This window comes from Bos mutus, chromosome 13 (genome assembly GCF_027580195.1).
Source record: "Bos mutus isolate GX-2022 chromosome 13, NWIPB_WYAK_1.1, whole genome shotgun sequence".
NCBI lineage: Eukaryota > Metazoa > Chordata > Mammalia > Artiodactyla > Bovidae > Bos > Bos mutus.
In genome coordinates this window covers 51537306-51555195 of record NC_091629.1, presented here as the reverse complement: position 1 = coordinate 51555195, position 17890 = coordinate 51537306, and the positions used below count along the sequence as shown (strand labels likewise).

Here is a 17890-nt window from a genome sequence, read left to right as displayed (position 1 = left end):
GTAGGTAATGGCAACCCATTCCAGTATTATCGCCTGGAAAATTCCACAGACAGAGGAACCTGGTAGGCTACAGTCCATGGGGTTGCAAAGAGTTGGACGTGACTGAGCACACACACACCACCACCACCACCACCTGGAGAATCCATGTTTTTCTTTTCCTTTTTGGGGGGAATATATCTTTATTTATTCTTATTTTTAAAATTTTTGGCTGTGCCTCACAGCAGCTGGGATCTCAGTTCCCCGACCAGGATCAAACCAGCCCCTCCTGCAGTGGAACCGCAGAGTCTGAAGCACTGGACCACCAGGGAAGTCCCAAATTCATGTTTTTCTAATCAAGGAAACTGAGACTTGAAGAGATTGGCTCAAAGGTTTGTGTATTTTTCACAAGCTCTCATTTGACCAAAAGCCTTTGTGTTCTCTCCGTAGCCAAACTGCACTTGTCTGATGGTGGTGAAGCTCTTTATTTTTTGGTGGAAATGGCACACCAATGCCTGCTCAGTCGTGTCTGACTCTTAGCGGTCCCTTTGTCTGTGGCCCACCATGCCCATGGGATTATCAGGTGAGAATACTCGAATAGGTGGCCATTTCTTTCCTCCAGGGGTTCTTCCAGACCCAGGGATTAAAACTGTGTCTCCTGCAGCTCCTGCACTGGCAGGCGTATTCTTTCTTTACCATTGAGCCACCGGGGAAGCCCGGCACACCACCAATACTCTGAGCTTAAATCTGCTTCTGTTCATCTCAGCAGGTCCCCCAAAGGATTACCTCCAAGTGCACATGATGGGCCCATGCAGTACCCTGGACCGTCGTGCTTATCAGAGGCCTTGGGCCTTGGGTTGGATAGGCCTCTGGCTCCTGCCAGGGGTCAAGCTGGTCAGTGTCCCCACAGTGACTTACCCCAAATCTCCTGATATGTGCACTTCCACATCGCGGATGTGGCTACTGCAGCTGGAGACAGCCACTTTGGGTCTCCCAGAGGGCTCACTGTCCAAGAGAAGATTGACTGAAATGGTGATGCCCTTGACCTTCACGTCAAAGGAGCCGTCTAGTCTCCTAGAGAAGAAAGGAGAAGTAGTAAGTGATTCGTAGACTATGGTCAGCCACCATTTGAGGGAAAATATAAATCTCAATTTCCAACTAAATGAAACCAGAGTAAGAAGTTAACTACAGAAATTATTACAAATATAGTTATTACAAGATAAAGATTTGTTATAAACAAGACCATAAAAGATCAAGAAGAAAGCTTGGGTCCATTTATTTATGGTCAGGGATGGGCAAAAGCCTTTCTAGGTCAAATCCAAGTCTCAGAGGCCATAAAGGAAATGGTTATGAGCTTAACAGCACTGAAAATTAAAACTTTAGAGAACAACAATGGCATATGCAAATTAAAACAATTGCATCGTGAGCTAGCCAAAGATCTAATTTGCTTAACACATGAGCTAATATATGAGTTAATTTCCTTAATACAAAAAGAACAAGCTTATACAGAGTAACAAGGAAAGGACAAAAGAGGAAAAAAAGAGAGGTTCAAGATGTTAACAGAAAGTTCAATTACAAATAAGCACATGCTGCTGCTGCTGCTAAGTCACGTCAGTCGTGTCGGACTCTGTGCGACCCCATAGAAGGCAGCCCACCAGGCTCCCCCGTCCCTGGGATTCTCCAGGCAAGAACACTGGAGTGGGTTGCCATTTCCTTCTCCAAGGCATGAAAGTGAAAAGTGAAAGTGAAGTCGCTCAGTCGTGTCTGACTCTTAGCGACCCCATGGACTTCAGCCTACCAGGCTCCTCCGCCCATGGGATTTTCCAGGCAAGAGTACTGGAGTGGGGTGCCATTGCCTTCTCCATAAGCACATGAGACGTGATTAAAAATGAAAATAACGATGCCAGTTTTCATCTATTGGAGAGATAAAAAGTTTAGCAGATTTTCATACCCAGTGCTTGTGAAGATATGAGGAAACCAAACACTGGTTGAGAGAACACATCAGGAACACAGATTGGTGGGGTCTATCCTTAGAAGAAATGGAGGAGTCCTCATAGTCAACAAGAGTCTGAAATGCAGTACTTGGATGCAATTTCAAAAATGACAGAATGATCTCTGTTCATTTCCAAGGCAAATCATTCAATATCACAGTAATCCAAGTCTGTGCCCCAACCAGTAATGCTGAAGAAGCTGAAGCTGAATGGTTCTAGAAGATCTACAAGAGCTTCTAGAACTAACACTCAAAAAAGATGTCCTTTTCATTATAGGGGACAGGAATGCAAAAGTAGGAAGTCAGGAGATACCTGGAGTAACAGGCAAATTTGACCTTGGAGTACAGAATGAAACAAGGCAAAGGCTAATAGAGTTCTGCCCAGAGAACACACTGGTCATAGCAAACACCCTCTTCCAAAAACAGAAGAGAAGACTCTACACATGTACATAACCAGATGGTCAATACCGAAATCAGATTGACTATATTCTTTGCAGCCAAAGATGGAGAAGCTCTATACAGTCAGCAAAAACAAGACCAGGAGCTCACTGTGGCTCAGATCATCAACTCCTTATTGCAAAATTCAGACTTAAATTGAAGAAAGTAGGGAAAACCACTAAACCATTCAGGTAGGGCCTAAATCAAATCCCTTATGATTACACAGTGGAAGTGAGAAATAGATTCAAGGGATTAGATCTGATAGAGTGCCTGATGAACTATGGATGGAGGTTCATGACATTGTACAGGAGGCAGTGATCAAGACCATCCCCAAGAAAAGAAATGGAAAAAGGCAAAATAGTTGTCTGAGGAGACCTTATAAATAGCTGAGAAAAGAAGAGAAGCTAAAGGCAAAGGAAAAAAGGAAAGATATACCCATTCGAATGCAGAGTTCCAAAGAATAGCAAGGAGAAATACAAAAGCTTTCCTCAGTGATCGATGCAAAGAAATAGAGGAAAACAATAGAATGGGAAAGACTAGAGATGTCTAAGGGAACATTTCATACAAAATTGGGCACAATAAAGGACAGAAATGGTATGGACCTAACAGAAGCAGAAGATATTAAGAAGAGGTGGCAAGAATACACAGAAGAACTATACAAAAAAGATCTTCGGGGCCCAGATAACCACGATGGTGTGATCACTCACCTAGAGCCAGATATCCTGGAATGTGAAGGCAAGTGGGCCTTAGGAAGTATCACTACGAACAAAGCTAGTGGAGGTGATAGAATTCCAGTTGAGCTATTTCAAATCCTAAAAGATGATGCTGTGAAAGTGCTGCACTCAATATGCCAGCAAATTTGGAAAACTCAGCAGTGGCCACAGGACTGGAAAATGTCAGTTTTCATTCCAGTCCCAAAGAAAGGCAATATCAAAGAATGTTCAAACTATTGCACAATTGCACTCATCTCACACACTAGTAAAGTAATGCTCAAAATTCTCCAAGCAAAATTCTTCAAAGTACTGAGAATTTCCAGATGTTCAATCTGGATTTAGAAAAGGCAAAAGAACCAAAGATCTAATTGCCAACATCCATTGGATCATCAAAAAAGCAGGAGAGTTCCAGAAAAACGTCTATTCTGCTTTATTGACTACACCAAAGTCTTTGACTGTGTGAATCACAACAAACTGGAAAATTCTTCAAGAGATGGGAATACCAGACCACCTGACCTGCCTCCTGATAAAACTGTATGCTGGTCAAGAAGCATCAGTTAGAACTGGACATGAAACAACAGACTGGTTCCAAACTGGGAAAGGAGTACACCAAGGCTGTATATTGTACCCTGCTTATTTAACTTCTATGCAGAGTACATCATGAGAAACGCTGGGCTGGAGGAAGCACAAGCTGGAATCAAGACTGCCAGGAGAAATATCAATAACCTCAGATGTGTGGATGATACCACCCTTATGGCAGAAAGTGAAGAGGAACTAAAGAGCTTTTTGATGAACGTGAAAGAGGAGAGTCAAAAAGTTGGCTTAAAACTCAACATTCAGAAAACTAAGATCATGGCATCAGGTCCCATCACTTCATGGCAAATAGATGGGGAAACAGTGGAAACAGTGAGAGACTTTATATTTTGGGGCTCCAAAATCACTGCAGATGGTGACTGCAGCCATGAAATTAAAAGACACTTTCTCCTTGAAAGAAAAGCTATGACCAACCTAGGCAGCATATTAAAAAACAGAAACAAAAGTCCATCTAGTTAAAGCTATGGTTTTTCCAGTAGTCAAGTATGGATGTGAGAGTTGGACTATAAAGAAAGCTTAGCGCCAAAGAATTGATACTTTTGAACTGTGGGTTTGGAGAAGACTCTTGAGAGTCCCTTGGACTGTAAGGAGATGAAACCTGTCAATCCTCAAGGAAATCAGTCCTGAACATTCATTGGAAGGACTGATGCTGAAGCTGAAACGTCAATACTTTGGCCACCTGATGGGAAGAACTGACTCATTGGAAAAGACCCTGATGCTGGGAAAGATTGAAGGTGGGAGGAGAAGGGGACGACAGAGGATGAGATGGTTGGATGGCATCACCGACTCGATGGACATGAGTTTGAGCAGGCTCCAGGAGTTGGTGATGGACAGGGAAGCCTGGTGTGCTTCAGTCCATGGGGTTGCAAAGAGTCAGACACGACTGAGTGACTGAAATGAGCTGAACTGATCCTGATTGTAACTACATAGCTTTGGTTCAGTAATTTTACTTCTAAGTCTTTAGTCTGTGGCTTATCCTGTCAAGATATTTGTGTGGGGAAGTTCACTGAAGCATCATGCGGAATAGCAAGAAATGAGGAATTAAGCTTAAATGTCAACTAGTCAGAACAGGTTCAATAAGTCGTGGGCATCTATGTGATGAAGCCTTTACAAAGAATGAGGTCAAATGTGGTCCAGTTATACAGTGAAATATTACTCATTCATACAAAGGAATAAAGCACCGATATGTGCTGTAGTGTGGATGAACCTCAAAAATATTATGCTGCATAAGGGACTTCCCTGGTGGTTCAGCGGCTCAGACTCTGCACTCCTAATGTAGGGGGTGTGGGTTTGATCCCTGGTCAGGGAGTAGAGTTTACTACATGACGTGGCTGAAGATACTGTGTACCATAACTGAGACCTGGTGCAGCCAAATTAATTAACCAATATTTTTAAAAAATATTATGCTGCATGACAAAAGCCAGAAAAATACGTGTGCTGTATGATGTCATGTATATGAAAGGTCCCAGATCGGCAAATCTATAGAGACAGAGGCTGACTGGCAGTGGCCCAGGGTTGGGGGAGGGGCAAATGGGGAGTGAGTGCTTAATGGGTATGGAGCATCTTTTGGGGAGATGGAAATATTGTGGAATTAGGCAGAGGTGGCGGTCGCACAACACTGTAAATGTAATAGATGCCACTGAATTGGGTACTTTAAAATGTCATGTGAATTTCACCTCGGTAAAAATATTACATTAAAAGAAGTTTAAAAAAAGAATGAGCTAGATATTCATATGGTCATATGAAGAGATCTTGAAGAGTATGGCCTGATTCCTGTCAAGGAAATTGAATTAATATGCAAATATTAATGACTGCTGACAAAGGTTCATGTAGTCAAAGCTATGGCTTTTCAGTAGTCAGGTTTGGATGTGAGTTGGATCATGAAGAAGGAAGGCTGAGCGCCAAAAAACTGATGCTTTTGAACTGTGGTGTTGGAGAAGACTCTTGAGAGTTCCTTGGACTGCAAGGAGATCCAATCAGTCAATCCTAAAGGAAATCAACCTTGAATATTCATTGGAAGGACTGTTGCTGAAGCTGAAACTCTAATACTTTGGCTACCTGATGTGAAGAGCTGACTCACTGGAAAAGACTCTGACCCTGGTAAAAATTTAAGGCAAAAGGAGAAAGGGTTGATAGAGAAAAAAGTGGTTAGATAGTATCACTGACTCAATGGGCACAAATCTGAGCAAACTCCAAGAGAAGTGGAGGACAGAGGAGCCTGGCATGCTGTAGTCCATGGGGTCACAAAGAGTTGGACAGGACTTAACTACTGAACAACAACAATTGATGACCTATATGAAAGTGTTAGTTGCTCAGTCGTGTCTGACCCTTCATGACCCCATGGACTGTAGCCCATCAGGCTCCTCTGCCATTGAGATTCTCCAGGCAAGAATACTGGAGTGGGTTGCCATTTCCTTCTCCAGGGGATCTTCCTGACTGAGGGATCGAACCCAGATCTCCCACCTTGCAGGCAGATTCATTACCATTTGAGCAACCAAGGAAGCCCAATATACTGATCTACATATTGAGCATCTTTCTAAAGCAGTGTTGTCCAACAGAAATACAATGTGAACTACATGGGTAAATTTAAAATTTTCTAGTAGCCACATTTAAAAAAAGCAAAATTAAAGGAGTGAGAATAATTTGAATAGTATATGATTATCATTTCAAAATGTGATCAACATAAACATTATTAATGCGATTTCTTATGTTCTTTTTTGTACTAAGTCTTCAAATCTAGTGTTTTACACTTACAATTGATCTCCATCTGTTCCGGCCACTTTTCATGTACTCAGTAAGGACGTGGGGGCAAAGGCTACTATATTGGACAGAGCAGGTCTACAGTGTCAGCATGGCCAGGTCACCCGTATTTGCCCTCCTGTTACGGGTTGAATTGTGTCCCCTGAATTTGTATGTTAAAGGCCACTTAGTTCCCGGAATTTGACCGTATTTGAGATAGAGCCTTTAAAGAAGTGATCCAGTTAAAATGAGGCCATTAGGGTGGCCTAGAGTCCAGTCTGTCCTCCTAAGAAGAGGAGATCTGGACACACAGAGAACCACCAGGGGTGCAGGCTCACAGAGGGATGGCCATGTGAGGACATGGTGACAGCAGCCATCTGCAAGCCCAGGAGAGAAGCCTCAGAGCAAACTCAATCTGCCCACATCTTGATCTTGAACTCCTAGCCTCCAGAAGTGTGAGAAAAAAAAAAATTCCCATTGTTTAACCACCCCTGCTCTGGCCCAGTCTGTGACATTCCATTATGGCAGCCTGAGGAGACTAACCCACCTTCCATCCAACGACCTCAGAAGTCAGAGAACAGTTCAAAATGCTGAAGAGGTCAGCCCACCCTTGACCAACGGCAAACAGGAGACTGGGGTAACTCAGAGGTGCGCTCTGCCTACAATGTCCCCAAGACGGTTGTCCCTGGGAGGGTTGAGCTCCAGTGGCTGCCAAGCCGACTCCTTTCTTCCCCACCTCACTTCTGTACAGTCCTTGGATGTTTCCCTGAATCACTCACCAGATAAAGTACTTGCACTTGAATTCTTGCCTTGGGGGTCTGCTGTGGGGAAAGCTAGGAACACCCTGGACCCAAGAAAGATGGAATGAAAGCCAAGGTCAAGGTTCCGAGGGCCTGGGAGCACAGCCAACTTACAGTATCCTCTTGCGCACCTTCCAGTCGCCCGTGACCTGGATGAAGGAGTCGGAGATAGAGAAATGCAGGCCCTGATTGGGGAGGAGCTTCAGAGCGGAGCCGAGCAGCTTACAGCTCTGAATGTTCAGGCTGGGGAGAGAGACCCACAGAAGAGGCATCAGCGTGGAGGCAGAGGCAGGTCTAGTCTCTGCAGGGGTCTTGCTCTCACCCTGGGACCTGGTACCCAACTCCTACTTACCTGCTGTGTGCCCTGAGCTAACCATGCAGCCTTGCCAAGTACTTTGCATGCACTGCATCACTTGGTCTCACAGAGGGGGTCAAAACTGTTCAGGTTCCCTTTTCACACAGGGGGAAAGAGAATTTCTTGGAAGGCATGCATTTGCCCAGAGTCACACAGTCAGGATCAGAGCCCACAGATCTCACGACCCTGGCTGGGACTCCAAGTAAGGTGCGAGATGCAGCCCATTATTGCTTTCCTCTCCACATGCAGGGGGGGACCTCATTCAGAGAAGGCTGAGGGAAGGCTCAAGAAGAGACACGAAAGGCCTGGGAGAAGCAAACCCAGACCATACGCATCCTCGGGCTGTCGGTGGGAAAGGAATGGTCAAGTTCCCTTTTCTTTGCCTGGTGCACAGTGGGTGCTTGATAGATGTTTAGTGACGGACTGAATAAAAGAAGGACTGGAAGAAGCCATCGGTGGTGAGCAGAGAGGGGTGTGATGAGTCATGGGCTCAGTTGTCCCTGCTCCGTTGTCAAGCCTTCAAAAAGTGATTGATGTCTTTTTAGAAGATATTTATTTATTTATTTTTGGCTGGGTTGGGTCTTCACTGCTGCATACAATTTTTCTCTGGTTGCGGTGAGGGTGAGTTACTTCCTAGTTGCGGTGCGAGGGCTTCTCATCACAGCGGCTTCTCTTGTTGCAGAGCACAGGCTCTAGCGCTCTCGGACTTCAGCAGTTGCAGCACACGAGCTCAGTAGTTGCGGCTCCCGGGCTCTAGAGCACAGCCTCAACAGTTATGGCACGCAGGTTTTGTTGCTCCGAGGCATGTGAGATCTTCCAGGATCAGAGATTGAACCCGTGTCTCTTGCTTTGCAGGTGGACTCTTTACCACTGAGATACCTGGAAAGCCTGATGCCTTTCTTTTTAAAGCATCAGCTGCTCTGGTCTAAATATCCTTTGAAGACTCAGGTGAAATGCCACTCCCTTCAGGAAGCCTTCCTTGACTCCTCCAGATGTGCCAACCTCAGCTTCAAGAGTTGGGTTACTATATCTAAATTTAAAGGTTTATTTACAAAAAAAACTTAAGGTCTATCTTCCCTTCCAGACTATATCCAGTGTCAGGCCAGAGCCTGGATTATCACTCCAAAGAGGCAGAAAGTTATCCCCATTTTACAGATAAGGAAACAAAGGCTCAGGTCACATAGCTAGTGGCTCTTCATTAATATTTGTTGTATGAGCAAATGAAGGGCCCAAGTTCCTTCCAGAACTTCCCTCTGAACTCTTTGAGGAGCCATCCCACCACTGCCTGCCCCAGAGAGGTCTTAAGCCATCCTGGGGATCTCTCTCCCTTCCTGTCTGGACACCACCCACAGGCCCTGCTCAGCCACCTCGGAGCCTCACCTGTGGAATCTATAGTCCACACTGCCAAAATGTTTGATCCTGACGTCCCCGTCGAAGTTGGGCAGTGTGACTCTGTGCAGCTTACTCTGCAGAGCCAACAGCTCCTCTTGGGCCACTGAGGACACAAAAAGGCTGGGAGTCAGCTTGATTGGCCTGCCTCCCTCCCTCTAAACCCTTCAGTGGCTCCTACCTGTCCTGGGGAAAGAGGTCAACTTTCTGTTTAGCATTATTATGGTTGCAGGTTATTGAGCCCCTCTAGAGCAGGGGACTAGAGGGGAACTCCATGGGTAAGCAATCTGCCTGCAATGCAGGAGTGGCAGGAGCCATAGGTTTGATCCCTGGGTCAGGAAGATCCCCTGGAGGAGGACAACCCACTTCAGGATTCTTGCCTGGAGAATCCCCATGGATGGACGAGCCTGGCAGGCTGCAATCCACGGGGTTGCAAGAGTTGGACACGGCTGAAGTGACTGAACACACACGCATGCCCAAGAGCACCAAGTGGCAGGAGAGATATTCAGGAGCATCTCGGCATTGCAGGTGGGGTGGTTATGTTCATGCCCATTTTATGGATGAGAAAACAGGTCTGTCTTTGTCAGCAGCTCCACGAGAGAGGAGTGCTGTGTGCTTGGTGGCTGGGCCTCTTTCCTTTCCTTCACATTGTCTGCCTGTGTAGAACAGACTGCAAGGATTTTAGGGCTAGGATCCTGGCATTTGTGTCTTTCTAGCTGGGTGACCTTGAGCAAGTCCTCAACCTTGGCATTCTCTGTCTGTCCAAAAGCAATGACAGCAATACTTTGCTCACTGGGGTGGCATGAGGATTAAAAGAGATCACTGCAGGACTGCCGTGGTGGTCCAGTGGTTAAGTCCTCCTGCCAATGCAGGGGACATGGGTTCAATCCCTAGTCTGGGAAGATTCCACCTGCCGAGGGTCCCATGTGCAACAACTACCGAGCCCGTGCACTTTAGAGCCTATGGTCCACGAGAGAAGCCACCACAGTCAGAAGCCCATGTGCCACAACGAGAGAGTAGGCCCCGCTTGCCAGAACGAGAGAAAGCCCGCACAGCAGTGAAGACTCAGCAAAGCCTAAATAAATGAATAAATAAAATTGTTAAACCAAAAAAAAAAAATCTAAGAAAAGAAAAACGTTTAAAAAAAGAGAGAGAGAGAGATCTTTGCAAAGCCAAAAGGAGTCTGGCAGGATAAAAAGCACTCTTGCATGGTGCCCGGCACACACGAAGCACTCAGTAAACACCCAGGAGGTCAAAGCAGGGTGGATCTTGTTTAAAAATATGGAAAGGAACCAAAATGTCCAGCTCTGGAGGACTGGTTACACTTACACAGCGGAAAGGAACAAGAGGAAAATTTTGCCTGATCTAGAGTTTCAATATAAACAGTATTCACACTAGGACTTTCTGTTTATTTGCAGGTATGAGAGACCCTGGATTGTACCACACCTTTGGAGTGGATGTGTGTACACAGATGACCACTGAGCTCCCCCACTCTGCCTCTTACCACTTTGCAGCTCTCCCTCCCGCACACACAGGAACTGGTACTCACCCAAAACGCTATCCCTTGTCCCTGGCTAACTCTCACGTATCATTTCTACCTCACCTCCTCCAAGAAGGCTTCCTTGATTGCCTTCTGTCTGTCTCCAGCCAATCTGGGCTCCCAACAACTCTTCCTGAGGGAATGTTATTATCCCATTTGAACTGATAAGGCAATTGAGGCTCCATATATGTGAGGAGCAGCTCTCCATCAAGTACTGTGGAGAGGGTTATATAAATACCACCAATCCCTTGCCCTTTGGACAGATGATTTCTGAGGCTTTGTTTTAGCATCTTAAAAAAAATTACAAATGAATTATTATACAAAACAGAAACAAGCTCACAGACATCGAAAACAGACATGATTATGGAATGTGGATGGTGGGACAAATTAGGAGTATGTGATTAGCAGATATGAACTATATATAAAATAAATAAGCAAAAAGGATTTACTGTATAGCACAGGGAATTATATTTAATGTCTTGTAATAATCTATAATGGAATATAATCTGCAAAGAACCGAATCATTTTGCTGTATACCTGAAACTAATACATTACTGTAAATCAACTATACATCAATAAAAAATAAAATACAGTTTTACTTTTGCTCATTCTTTAAAATTGAAATATAACATCTGTAGAAATACAACCTAAAAGGCACTTGTCTTATTAAAAGTGTTAGTCACTCAGTCCTGTCTGACTCTTTGTGACCCCATGGACTGTAGCCCACCAGGCTCCTCTGTTCATGGAATTTTCCAGGCAAGAATACTGGAGTGGGTTGCCATGCCCTTCTCCAGGGAATCTTCCCAACCCAGGGATCATTCGGGGTCTCCTGCATTGAAGGCAGATTCTTTACCATCTGAGTCACCAGGGAACCTACTGGGAGGTAATTCTTACATGTTTATGCACCCATGTAGCCAACACCCTGAGCAAAACACAGGGCATTCTCAGCACCCCTGCAGGCTCTCTGTGCCCCTTCTGGGTGGTCACCACCATTCTAACCTCTAGTTCTAAGGCGTGTGTTTTAGAACTTGAGCAAGAATTTTCCAGCAAAACTGTTCCCATCACAGGGGCAATAGCTGGCTCACTGACATGCCTCTCCTGGCTGTCCTCTGTCCCCATCTCATGTGACAATCCTGCTACAGCGTTTCCTGGAATCATCTCCCGAACCAAACATTCGCCCCCAAATCTTTATCTCTGTTTGGCTAGACAAGCAACATGCCCACGTGGTCCAATGTTTGGGTGACAAGGCCAGACCCCGAGCCAGGGCTGCCTGACCGGGAAGCCTGCACCACCCTGAGGGAGAGAGTCCCCTCTGTGTCCCCAGCTGTCCCCAGAGCAGCCTGGGGCCAAGCAGGTCAGCCAATCCAGCTGACAGCCGCGGCTCCCTACCGTACTCCAAGCCCTGGTCGGTGATCCTGACGACAAGGCCGGGATTGGCCCCCAGGGCCCCGGAGGTGAACGTGAGCAGGGTTCCCAGCAGGAGGGAGGGCAGGGTGCCCGTCGAGGTCACCATCCTGGATTCCCAGGGGGCTGGGCTGGATCTGTCGCAGCCTCCGACTGGGCCCAGCTCCCTTAAATAGCCAAGGCCTGAGGGCTGGGGCGGCTCCTGAGTGGGGCGGGTTCCTGGGACCAGGAAGGGGAGGCCAAGTGACTGGAACCTGCTTGCAACACTGTTGGGGTCACGGGTCATTTAAAAGCCCAGTTGGCACTGCCTGGGAGAGAGGGTGGGTTGGCCTGGGTCCAGATGACACTCCGTCCACCCTTCCCACAAAAAGGCCCCACGTTCATTTCCAGGAAGGCCTGGGTTTTATAGACAAGGAAGCTGAGGCTTCGAGAGGCCATGTCACCGGCTCAAGCTCACACACCCTGGCAGGTGGCAGAACTGGGAATCAAAGCCAGTTGAGTTATACTCAATTCTGTTTCTGTAAAAAAATTTCCCGCCCCATCCCACCCTCCCTGCCTCCTATTGGGAAACAGGTTTTCTCAAACCCCGCTGATGGTAAAAGTTGTTGGAAGGCAACTTGGCCAATCCCTGAACTCCTGCCTGCCCTCCTCCAGGGGATCTTCCCACCCCAGGGATCGAACGAGAATCTCCTGTCTCCTGGATTGGCAGGTGGGTTCTTTACCACTAGTGCCATCTGGGAAGCACTAGCCACTCTCTGCTTTTCTGTAATTGTGGTCTTTTAAAAATAAGTCCTTCTGGAGGAGGAAATGGCAGCCCACTCCAGTATTCTTGTCTGGAAAATCCCGTGGACGAGGAGCTTGGCGGGTTGTAGTCCATGGGGGTCACAAACAGTTGGACACTACCAAAGCAACTTAGCACAAAAATAAGTCCACAAATTCTTTGATACTCTTTCCATCAAAAGCTGAGGTCTCCTTGAAATTGAAATTGTGCCCGCTCCTTGAAATTGGATGGGTCTTTGGAGTGCCTCAACACCCTGACCGTGGCAGGGTCATAAAAGACACTGGAATTGGGCTTGGGATCTGAACTTCCACACTAAGTACAGGGAGGCCCATGCTGGGCTTCTCTGTGCCCTGTTGTTTGTATCTATCAGGCTGAGGATTTCGGACTGCACTGGCCTCACCCCAACCCCTGAAAGTAACCTAAGTGGTCCTGAGGGCAGTGCTCAACCTTTTGCGTCCTGTGTTTCTTCGAGCATTGGGTGAGAACTGGCAGGAAACCAGCATTTATTGAGCACCTACTACATGGGGGGCACCATGCTGCATATGCTACATTGCCGCCTCTCAGCCTGCACCAGCCCTTTATGGGATTTTAATCTCCTTTTGAGCTGAAGAAACAGGCTCAGAGGGGTGAAGTGATTAAGCCATCATCACCCATCAGGGATTTGAACCTGGCTTTGTGGGAGCCATTGCAGAACTATGGTTAGAGAAGCCTTCTCTGAGGTGATGTGCTGAGCAGGGACCCTAAGGATGAGGAGGAGTGGCCTTTAGGAAAAGCCATACCAGGCCAGCAAAGAGCAAGGACAAAGGCCTGGTGGCAGTGTGCCTGGGGGCCTCTGCTCCTTGGACTCAGCCTGCCAGGGCAGAGTGGGGGGCTCTGGGCTGGGAACCCGTAAACCAGGGTTCCCACCTTGCCCCACCTGGCCGTGGATCCCTCAGCACACCTTGTCTCCTAGAGTGCATCTGTTTCCCTTGTAAAATGAAGGGGATAAAGCAGGTGACTCCCAGGGCTTTTTCAGCTTGGAGATGGTGGGGAGGGGAGACAGTCTAAAGAGTGAGGACCTCATGGGGACACAGAAATTGCCCTTCCTTTGGCATCAGTCTCAGAATATCCAGATTGGGGGCTGTTTGCAGGGGCGGGAGTTCCTGTAGTAGTGAGCTTTGGACCTTAGACCTTCCCCCACCCTGACAGCCTGCCCCAGGGCCCCAGGCCTGGCCTCTACCCCCACAGATGTTGTGGACTTCAAAAATATTCACAGCCTGAAAGTTGAGAGTTATGTTTTATTTGATGTGAATTTTTAGGACTTCAAGCCTGGACCTCAAGCATCTCAAGGAACCCTGAGAGAACTGCTCCAAGCAGGCGAGGTAGGGACCCAGGTTATACAGAAGTTGTGCAATAAAGGGCAGGTAGTCTGAACATCAAAAGGTTATTGTTAAAGAAAACCAGATACCCCAAGTTAAGGAATTTAGCTCTTTTCTATGTATGGGAAGATACAAGAGTCTGGACTCACTGAAATCATTTATTTGACATGCACCTCAGCTCTCTGGGACCAGTATCCTGTGTTTTCACATCCAGAGTTTCCTTGGGGCTCACCTTCAGGAGTGACTGCGGTCTGATGGCTGCTAGATGACAGGTAGTCTTTGTTCATTCATATTGTTGCAGGGAGGAAGCCAATTCTGACTCTATGTTGGACACTGTTTCCTTGACTTGCTTTTCATTGCTCTTGTTATTATAATCATACTTACCAGCTTGCCTGGAGGACCCTGCCCCTCTGTTTGAACGTAAATTAAGGTGCCTTTGTTAGAATTACACAAAAAAGATCTTCAGAACCCAGATAACCACGATGGTGTGACCACTCATCTAGAGCCAGATATCCTGGAGTCCAAAGTCAGGTGGGCCTTAGGAAGCATCACTACAAACAAAGCTAGTTGAAGTGATGGAATTCCTGCAGAGCTGTTTCAACTCCTAAAAGATGATGCTGTTAAAGTGCTGCACTCAATATGCCAGCAAATTTGGAAAACTCAGCAGTGGCCACAGGACTGGAAAAGGTTAGTTTTCATTCCAATCCCAAAGAAGGGCAATGCCAAAGAAAGGCAATGCCAAAGAATGTTCAAACTACTGCACAATTGCACTCATCTCACACGCTGGCAAAGTAATGCTCAAAATTCTCTAAGCCAGGCCTCAACAGTCCACTGTGAACTTCCAGATGTTCAAGCTAGATTTAGAAAAGGCAGAGGAACCAGAGATCAAATTGCCAACATCCACTGGATCATAGAAAAAGCAAGAGAGTTCCAGAAATACATCTACTTCTGCTTTATTGACTACGCCAAAGCCTTTGACTGTGTGGATCACAACAAACTGTGGAAAATTCTTCAAGAGATGGGAATACCAGACCACCTGACCTACCTCCTGAGAAATCTGTACGCAGGTCAGGAAGCAACAGTTAGAACTGGACATGGAACAAGAGACTGGTTCCAAATAGGAAAAGGAGTACGTCAAGGCTGTATATTTTCACCCTGCTTATTTAACTTACATGCAGAGTACATCATGAGAAACGCTGGGCTGGATGAAGCACAAGCTGGAATCAAGATTGCAGGGAGAAATATCCATAACCTCAGATATGCAGATGATGCCACTCTTATGGCAGAAAGCAAAGAAGAACTGAGAAGCCTCTTGATGAAAGTGAAAGAGGAGAGTGGAAAAGCTGGCTTAAGACTCAACATTCAGAAAACTAAGATCATGGCATCTGGTCCCATCACTTCATGGCAAATAGATGGAGAAACAATGAAAACAGTGACCGACTTTATTTTCTTGGGCTCCAAAATCACTGCAGATGGTGACTGCAGCCATGAAATTAAAACATGCTTGTTCCTTGGAAGAAAAGCTATGACCAACCTAGGCAGCATATTAAGAAGCAGAGACATTATTTTGCCACCAAAGTCCGTCTAGTCAAAGCTATGGGTTTTCCAGTAGTCCTGTGTTGACATGAGAGTTGGACTAAAAGAAAGCTGAGCAACAAAGAATTGATGCTTTTGAACTATAATGTTGAAGACTCTTGAGCGTCTCTTGGGCTGCAAGGAGATCCAACCAGTCCATCCTAAAGGAAATCAGCTCTGAATATTCATTGAAAAGACTGATGCTGAAGCTGAAGCTCCAGTATTTTGACTACCTGATGTGAAGAGCTGACTCATTGGAAAAGACCCTGATGCTGGGAAAGATTGAAAGCAGGAGGAGACGGTGATGACAGAGGATGAGATAGTTGGATGGCATCACCGACTCGATGAATGGGAGTTTGAGCAGGCTCTGGGAATTGGTGATGGACAGGGAAGCTTGGCATGCTGCAGTTCATGAGGTCACAAAGAGTTGGAAATGACTGAACAACTGAACTGAACTGAACTTGTCCCTGCCCACCTGTGACTACAAGAGATTAGCACACCCCTTCCAAAGGCTGACCATTCCCTTGGAGATGTTTTACAAGACTGAAGACCCTTTCATTTTGCTTCCCCACTGCCTCGCTCTTTCTATTCTGCCTTTTGACTTTAGTTCCTCATTACTTCTTTCTCTCTGATCTATAAAATAACCTGGCACTCAAACCCCAATAAGTTGGTTATTTTAAGGCACTAGCCTGCCATCTTCTGGGTCATTTGCGTCCCATGTAAAGCCTCTTCCTTGCCTCAACACTTCGTCTCTCAGATTCATTGGCCTGTTGTGTGGCAAGCAGAGTGAGCTTGGACTAGGTAACAATACGGCAGGAAATACCCCATTTCACAGTGCTGATTCCCAGCTCAAGGTCCCTGCCAGTGACCCAGGACCAGCAGAGGCCCCTCGGAGCAGCATGAGCCCCACACTGGTCAGAACCCTTGGACTTTTCCTCTACCAGGCTGACCACCTCCTCCACAAAAGCCAAACCCACTTGTCACTCCCCCTACCATCAAGCCCTTCGGAAGAGAAAACCCTCTCCCTTTTAACACAATGGTGTTTACTATGTTCTGATGACCGAAGTCTCGAAAGGAAATCAGGAAACTCAGAATTTGGAAACCACAGTGCCTGGAATACTGAGCTGCACATAGTAGATAATTGAGTGAATGAACATAAAGAGAAAAAGTAAAGGGTTAAGGGCATGAACTCTGGGACCAGGTGGCCTGGGTTTGAATTGTGGCTCGCCCACTAAGTGACCTTGGGTGGGATGACTCAGTTTCCTTATCTGTAGTTGGGCTTAGCCATGGGACAGCAGGGCAAGAGGTCAGAGGTCAGGAAGAAAGCGGGTCAGGGCACTTCTTCCTGCTCTTTCTTTGCTTTGGATCTCAGTCTGGCTATGGCTGCATCATTCCTGACATCCTCTCCCCCTCGACTCCAGCATCCCCCCTCGCGCTGGGACACCTCACCTCCTTTCTTTGCTGCTTCAAGCCTAGGGAGGCTAGTTCCTGGAGGCTTCCCATCCTTCATGGGTTTCTTTCAGCCTGTCCCCCAGCTCTATAAATAGCCCCTTCATTCGAATCCTAAGAACCGTCTGAGCTGGATTCTGTTTCCTGCCTGGAGCCTGATCGACACAGTTGGGACACTGAGTATTTCAAGCAAATGCGGAGAGCTGGGGATTCTTCTCCGAGGTCAGCACAGGTCTCATGTGGGGACAGTAGCCTGTCAAAGACAGAAGAGGACACAGCAACTTTACTCTGCCACCAAGGATGTCTCTGGGGGCCACATTCTGCAGAGAGCTGACATCCTTTTGGGCCTTGAAGGTCACATGAGGTTTTGCAGAGGAGAGAGCCAAGAGCTGTCCAGGAGAAGGATGCAGCAGAAACACAGAGCCAAAACATGTGATGGGCTGGCAGCTAGGAAGCCTGGATCCCTGCCTACTCCTGATGGTCTGTGTGACACAGGGGAAAACCACGGCCTTCTCTGATCCTCACTTTGCCTCTGAAGGCAGGGAAAGGTGTTAGACTAGGACAGCATTTCTCAGATTCTGGGGATCTTGTTTATTGATCTATCTTATTTTAAAATGTATTTTCATTGAGATGTAATTGACAAATTTAAGGTGTACAGTGTGTTGACCTGACATATTTATATACTGTAATAGGATCGCCACTGTAACATCAGCTGACACTTCTACCAAGCATACAATTATCACTTCTTTTTTGTAGTGGGAACAATTAAGATCTAGTCTCTTAGCAACT

At 46.5% G+C, this 17890-nt stretch overlaps 1 protein-coding gene across 2 annotated transcripts in view; it reads right to left on the bottom strand.

The window, feature by feature from the left end:
- LBP (lipopolysaccharide binding protein) overlaps window positions 1–12069 on the bottom strand; it is a 32733-nt gene extending 20664 nt beyond the window's left edge. For both annotated transcript variants that reach the window (XM_005895990.3, XM_070382124.1), the window contains exons 1-4: window positions 11924–12069; window positions 8986–9100; window positions 7365–7493; window positions 895–1050 (exon numbers count right to left, since the gene is read on the bottom strand). In XM_005895990.3, coding sequence (XP_005896052.2) covers window positions 895–1050; window positions 7365–7493; window positions 8986–9100; window positions 11924–12047 — 524 coding nt within the window. In that variant the 5' untranslated portion in view covers window positions 12048–12069. The remainder of the gene's footprint in view (window positions 1–894; window positions 1051–7364; window positions 7494–8985; window positions 9101–11923) is intronic.
- Between the last annotated feature and the right edge of the window lie 5821 nt (window positions 12070–17890).